Genomic DNA, 7,260 nt, shown 5'->3' with positions numbered 1-7,260 from the left:
TCCTTTTCAGCTGACTACTTGGTGTGGGGTGAGTGCCATCTGGAGGCTAGGAAACACAGAGCTCTGTATGCTTTCATGCTGAAAAACAAAATCTCCATGCTTGATAAATGAATGTTCTTACATAAATCGGAGCTTGAGCCTGAGAGATACTGGACATCTGCCACTCAGTATAGAGTTTGTGACCCACAGCAAGAGTTGAGGCTGTTCAGTGTGTATCAGAGTAAGGCATGCAAGTGTAGTGACTTTTCAGTATTATGCAATCACCAATAAATATGTAGCCTCTGAGTGGCCTGTGAAGTTTTTGGAAGAAGCTCTGGTCAACACAGGGACAAGGAAAGGCTTGATCTGCTCTCTCCTCTCCCTCTTTCAAGATATTTGAAGACAAACCAGTTTCTGGTGCAGTTCTCTGCTCATGGGAGAGAGCAGAAAACATTTTAGCTGAACAAGAAGATGTCTTTTTCAAAGAGTAGGTTGCCATTAGGTGAGCGTGAATGCAGTTGTCTTATCACAATTCATGTCTGCACAGAGTGAAATCAGTCCTCCTCACCTGGGCTGATTGCATGATGTGGTCTTCCTTCTTTAGGTAGCTTAGCTGTCATCTTCAAAGCCTTAATCCTCCAGTTCTCACTGTGTTGAGGAAGCCAGGAGGAGAACTGCTTGGTGCCGTGACTTCAGTGAGTGGGACTTGGCTTTTCTTTCTACAGTGTATTTTTGTTTTCCCAGAGACCACTTGGATGTTGACAGTGATCACACTGTTCCACACCACCTCTTGTGCTTTTGAACTGCCTTCTGCTGCTGAAATCTAATCATAAAAACAAGTAGCCTTAGTTGCAAAGCATAAGCATACACATCTCCACCTTAGTTCGGTGGGAGATTGCAGCCTGTTGTGTCAAGGCAATGCTAATGGCTTCTATGTTGATCTCCACCTAGGACTGACCATAATCCTACAGAAGCTACATACGGTTCGAAAGACAGATGTACACTCTCCATGCTCTGCTGATTACTGCTTTTTCCCTACAGAACAACAGGTCATAAACAAAGTTTGTGTCTGTGTAATGAAAACGCAGTAGTGAACAGGCTTTAGGTGTTGTGCCGATTTAGCTTGATGATGGTTTCCCCGGGCAACCACAGATTTTAGGAACTATGAACCTGTTAAATTCAAGGTTGATGGTCGTAAGCGTGTAAGACAGGTTGCTGAGCCAACACGCCTTCAGAGCAAAATGTGAAAGCCTGCTTCCTTGTCAATGAGTTTCCATCAGCTAAACCAGGAAAAAAAGAGTAAGAAGGGAATTTGAGAGCAGCCAATCTAAAGAAACAAGAATGAAAACTAGTGTGAAAAAAATTTGGTCTTCCCTCCCTCAGCGGGGAGGAGGGGGGGCGTGGTGAAAAAAGCAGAGAACACATCTCACGTGCCTTGAATTTTATTCTTTAGAGCAAGCTGAAACATGCAGATGACAGAGGCTGATGAATCCTTGGCTAACTACATGAAATGCAACAAGCTGCTGCATTTTATTGTGCTGACTTTCAGAATTGAAAGTATGCTGTTTATGTTGGGACTCATCTGAGTGGGTGTCCATTAATTGTTTATTTTCAGGAGATAAAAATTCAGGAAGAAATTGCCTTTTGGCTGCAGTCTTGTTCTTTCTGATGATAGTGGCAACCTTACTGTAGACTTGCATGGGAAGATGGATGAGATCTGTAGTGCCAACTCTGTATATGGCCCAGTCACCCAAATACAAAGAGGGTTGTCTCCTATGGCATTGTTGGACAACATCCGTCTTTGCTCTTGAAATTTCAAAAATGCATGCTAGACAGTAGTATTGGTCTCTCTGAGAAAAAGATTGAGGAATTTTTTACGTGCTGTGGAATCTGTTGGCTAGAACCATTCAACTTGCTTTGTTACTGTTATATTTTTACTGAAGCACTAGGAAGGCTGGAGCTCACCCTCAAGTTTTCTCTTCCGTGCTCCACTGCTGAAGAAGTAATCCATGTTTACCAGAGCCCTGCCAAGTTCAGTATTCATTTGACTGCCAATAGTCTGGTTGGTCGAGTTGGGAACTTTGCTTGAGAACACAGGCATATAGTTTGGCAGTGGCTGCTGCTCCTTTTTCTTACCCTGGATAAACCAAAGACCATTAATAAGTTTTCAGAATTACATCCATTGCTTATCACAAAAATACAAGTTACTGGGATTATTTATAAGATTAGCACTTTTGCTTTTGAAATTAGAATTTGAATGTACTTTAAAATGTCATAGTGAATGTACATGAAAGTGTTGAAGAAATAAAGTAAACTGATTTTTTTTTTCCTGTTGTCTTACATGGGAATAGGATAACACAGGGAAATGAATAATTTTCAAATGTGTTGCCTAAAATGTCAGGTGGGACAGAAGTTAACCTGCTCTAGAATGGTCAAGATGTGGAGGTTTTTCATTTTGTTTTTAGTAAGTGGGTTGGATTTCACCATGGTGACATTATCTTACAAATTTTCACCTAGGAAGTTGGTTTTTCTAGCACTTGTCTTTCTATGGAATTGCTAATATTGAAACAGATTGAACACACGCACGTACTGTATTTCTTTGTGGTATAGGCAGCAGATGAAAGGCACTTCAGTTCTCTTTTATTATTCCTGAAGATTTTAGTCTTAAAGCATTTTCTAATTATGCCTAAGTATGCTTCAATTTGAAATATTAGCCTAGCTCAAATTGACAAAAACTAAAAAGACCCAGGATTACAGTTGAATGTTTGTTCAAAACTTACCATTTGGTCATAGTCCTTTAAGAAACTCCAGTTCTGGTACCTTGGAATAGAAGTAAAAAATGCGGTGTAAAATTTTCTGGTTTTAAATAAAATAGTTCATGTTGGTCATATCTGAATGCCTATTTAACTGCTCAATAACAGCCCAGCTCTTACACCTGCGAATTCTTTGTACTGAAATCTGTCTTTTCTGTGGTGAAGCGCAGGGTTTTCTTTATTCCCATATGGAGCCCATACTACGTGAGGAGTGGTTTTTTTTCACTAAAGGAAGATGAGGATAGCATGTCCCCAATGTATTCCTTGTGCAAATGCAGATAAATTAGCGAAGTCCTGAGTTACTCCAGCAAACTTCTGTCCCATGCCGTGAGCAAGACACAGCTGCTTATTTTTTAAATGACCGATGCTCTGCTGGCAGAAGTCCCTGGTAGGAATTCCCAGAGCCGTATTTGCTGCAGGCAAACACCCACGGGAATATTTTGTGCAGGTAGGCAGCTGTGCTAGGAGCAAATTGAGTCAGAAGGCCTGAGTTTTACTCTTCAGCTCTGTTCTATACCTGGTGTGAGACTATAGGGCAAGTCCTTTGATTTTCTGTCCTTTGCTTTCCCTGGGCTGAAATGGAGAAAATGAAAGTTCACCTGCTACTGTGAAAGTACTGTGAGGTTGATAGAGAAAACCGTTATCTACAGCTGTATTTGCAGCAGGGCTGAAGGGACACCTGGGTTGACTGTCTGAGCTGGTTACCTGTATCTGCGCAATGCTGCATCTAAGCTCATGGGTCTAGTGCTGAAGCTGCACATTCCTCTGAGTTGAGCTTGTCTGTACCAGCACAGCCATGTACCACGTGGAGCTACGAGTATTGGATTTCTGTGCTGCACTCCCCCGTCCAGTGCAGATGTGCCCTAAGTGCAAATAAAAGCTAATCTATGGCTCCTTGTGTTTTTCACTGTATGTCTTGGTACGCCAGCACAGCGCAGAGGTCCTAAAACTTTTTGCTTGCTATGTCAGCCACTATTTGAACATGTCAGATTTGGGTCTTACTGGATGGTGCTAATTACTGAGAAATGCTTGGGTCTCAGACATTTACCTATATCCACTGCACGTCAGACCACCAACAGGTAGCAGCCTTTCCCCATCATTGTTTTTGGGGTGGGGATGTGGAGCTGAAGGACAGTTCTCTGCAGGCATATGTAGTCTGATGAATCCAGCTTTAGGCATCTGTCCTTCACATGTCTGTCCTACTCTTTTACAAGAGTTTCTGTGTTCGTAGGTAGGGCTGGAGGGCAGGACATGCATCAGCTGTATGATGTGTTATCTTACTTACCTATGAAAGGGAGTTTGCACCAATATCCATGATGGTGACTCCCGGGGGGCAGGCACAGACAGAGTCCCTCCTGCTGCCTTAGCTAGGGAATGGGTGTATGGAACAAGCTGGGCCCGTTTGGGAAGAGTGTGTGTGCAGAACTGGGAGGGAGTAACATTGCCACCACAGCCTTGGCTTTGCATGAGTCAGAGTCCTGGTCTCATCCTTTCCCTCAGGTAGAAGGAGCCAGGCAAGAGTGCAAATGCATCTCTGGGGAAATTAGAGCTGTGATTTGTATTGCCTCCAGAAGGCTGAGGAGGACAGGGGTTTTCAGATGGTTTATTTTCCCATTCTAAAATATCCTGAGAGTGATGTTCTTTTTCTTCCCTTTCCTTTAGCTTGGTTGTGTGTGTGGAGTTCAGTCTGCTGAAACACTATAACAATGGGGCATATTCAGCAGATTTACAGATTGGGAATATAAAATCGTATTTTGGCAGAACACTCTGTTCAGGTGCCATTTCAGCCATTTCCAAGAATATGAGAAGAGGTGATAATATTGGTATGTCTGCAATAAATTACAAAGGTTGGCACATTTATATCTTCATTGTGGAAATCTCTATAAAACCAAAAGATACTTAGCATGCAATTCTTTGCATCTTTTCCTAAAGGTGAAGCCCAGCATGCCCAGAGATAGTAGCGTAGATTTTGTCCAGTGAAGGAAAACAGAGATAATACGATCTTAGAAATAAAGGTGTTAGGGTCTGATGCAAAGTCCCTGCAGAAGAAAATTTCCTGTGATAGTGTAGGCTTTGGTTCAAGCCCTAAGACTCTCAGGGAGCATCAGTACCATTGTCAAGATGAGTAGAAGAGGCATGAACTCGAACAAGTGACTTACCAGATTTTTCTTCGTCTCTGTTCAGTCTCCACAGACTCTCTCCAGATCTTATCCTGTTGAACCTGGTCCTGCTGCAGTGCTGCCCGCTCGTCTGCCCAGGCCCGAGCAGGCGGTTGTGCAATGACAGGTCTTCTGGGCTGGGTGCTGCCAAGAGACACAGATGGAGCTGAGGCTGGTTGCCCCAGAGGTGTGGTTGCTGGTTGCCAAGACCTAACCAAGGTATTTCTCCTGAATCCAGAACCCTGTCCCAACTTGTCCATTTTGAGACTCACTGTATCCCCAGTATTGTTAAGTATGTTGTGACTGTTAGGAACGTTAAACCTGCTGTTATTCGCACTTTCAAAGCTCCTTCTCTCCTAACGTTTTCTTTTTGCTGCTGATTTGGAGTGCTTTCAGAAAATGAACGCGCACAGCAGCACTGACAGGCAGCACTCGGCACTGTTTTACCTCCCTCTTAAATTTAATGCTCATTTCCTACTGCTTTATGTTGCTTCATTGCTTGAATGCTGAAGGAGTTTTCATGGTAACAGCAATTTTGTAAGAGACGACTATTACTGAAAGCCATCAGATCTCCAGCTGTAACCAGCAAACTCTCAGCTTACAAAGCGATTACTGCTGCTTGCAGTTGAGACCACCCTCTATTCAAAATCCTCAGAACAGTAAAGGCAGGTTTAGTAGCAAAGGGTGCTGTGGAGATTGCTGCTGAGTATGTCAGAAGGACTTTTGTTGTGGTTATGTACCAGAGGCAAAATCTCCTGAAAGCTACTGGTTTCCATGGTGTGTTTACTGTCTCCATTGGAAACGAGTCTGACTTGTGAATATTCACCGGAAAGGGAGCAGAGACCCAGTGGAACAGCTGCTGGGTCTTTGACCTCTCTTTGGGATGGAGCTTGTTTGTTTCAAATAAGGTATTTCAACGAATCTGTGCTTTGAAAGCATCTTATTTTATGATTTTAAAAAAAAAGCAGCCAGAGATCATCAAAAGTCCTTTTTAAGTACTTAAAGATTTCTGCAGAAGGGATTAAGCAACTATGAGAAGTAGTTTTTAAGTAATTTTAAAGGATTATTAGTATACAAAGTGAGAATTTTCAAAACAGTGTCCAAAATGTCAGTGTTTGACTTTACAGTCAGCCTGTTGGGCTTTTGTGGTATGAAGTCACTTCCTCAAGTATTTATGACCTTGCAGGTTCTTGTGTTATTTTAATTCTAACCCTTCCTTCAAGTCCATTTCTGCAAATTAAACATAATAATAAACTAAAAATGGTTATTGAGCTGAGTACATAGCTTCCAAATGACTACTTGTAGTCACTGAATAAACTGGATGGAAAGAGTACAAGCAGGTGTTTAAAGTCTATGCCATTGAGTGGTGTCTGCAAAGATGCAGGAGTTGTGACTGCCTTGGTTTTGATCCAGGACTATGAAGTGCCTCCCAGAACAGCTTACTGAAACTGTACTCGTAGGTTAAAGTCAGATCTGTTGGTCTGAGACCCCGCAACCTCAGAAAAGAAGGAAGTCTTAACTTTTTAGGATTTCTTTAGGCTTTAAACAAAAATAAGCTATGAGTCTATGTGCAGGTATTGGACACCTCATAGTGTTCAAGCCATTTCTCTGGAAATAATAGATGGGAATGGGGTCATGGCTATTTAAATAAGTAGATTTTTAAAAATATTGTAACAATATGACTTTAAAATGTAGCTGCTGTTCCAAAACCAGATCACCAGGAGCTGATATTTTGAAAATTATCCCATTTTCTGTTGGGACCAGAAGTCATTAAGGGAGTGGTTATGCACCATTAAAGCACATCAAGGTGAGTGCAAGGATGACGTTTCTGGGCATTACTCTAGATTCCTTACTGGATATACTAGTAGCCCATTTAGGCCTTTTACTGGATTAACGGCTCAGCAGAAGTGCTGCAGATACTGAACTGTTTCCCCTCCTATTGCCATCTGCCAGTTTAGCATTTTATTTGTTCATTATAACAACTCGGGGCATTTAAGCAGGGAGCTCATTTGAATTGGTATGACTGATTTACTGTGTACTTCTTTGCATCCTGTAGTAGAATAGGTTGATGTTTATTGTGGCTTCATGCCATATATATATGTGTAAATTGATTATAGCATCTTTATTTTTTCTGGTTGGGGACTTGAAACTTGAAAAAAAGTTTTGAGTGTCACTGTAGGAGTTGGTGCCTTTGCTTAGGACTTTGTTTTGAGATTAGTTTATCTGACAAGCAGTGTTGGTGCCTGTCATTCTGAGGAAGAACCTGACTGAGGTTAGTCTTTTGTTGTTGCCACACAAGTGATGATACG

The 7,260-nt window shown here is 42.0% G+C and overlaps 1 protein-coding gene across 1 annotated transcript; it reads right to left on the bottom strand.

Moving 5' to 3' along the window:
- Positions 1-1,924: 1,924 nt before the first annotated feature.
- CIMIP5 (ciliary microtubule inner protein 5) lies at positions 1,925-5,217 on the bottom strand. The gene is made up of 3 exons (XM_009492947.2): positions 4,952-5,217; positions 2,760-2,799; positions 1,925-2,116 (listed from the first exon to the last, which is right to left on the bottom strand). Exons 1-3 carry the CDS (start codon positions 5,209-5,211, stop codon positions 1,925-1,927), a joined length of 492 nt encoding a protein of 163 aa, XP_009491222.2. The 5' UTR covers positions 5,212-5,217.
- Between the last annotated feature and the right edge of the window lie 2,043 nt (positions 5,218-7,260).

This window comes from Pelecanus crispus, chromosome 3 (genome assembly GCF_030463565.1).
Source record: "Pelecanus crispus isolate bPelCri1 chromosome 3, bPelCri1.pri, whole genome shotgun sequence".
NCBI lineage: Eukaryota > Metazoa > Chordata > Aves > Pelecaniformes > Pelecanidae > Pelecanus > Pelecanus crispus.
This window is presented reverse-complemented; position numbering and strand designations above follow the sequence as displayed.

Excerpts from the sequence above, each read along its gene's own strand:
- CIMIP5 (XM_009492947.2), bottom strand. The coding sequence starts at position 5,211 with ATGGACAAGTTGGGACAGGGTTCTGGATTCAGGAGAAATACCTTGGTT. Across the intron at positions 2,800-4,951 it reads CAGAGACGAAGAAAAATCTG|GTACCAGAACTGGAGTTTCT; the intron begins GTAAGTCACTTG and ends TTCTATTCCAAG. Across the intron at positions 2,117-2,759 it reads TAAAGGACTATGACCAAATG|GGTAAGAAAAAGGAGCAGCA; the intron begins GTAAGTTTTGAA and ends TGGTTTATCCAG.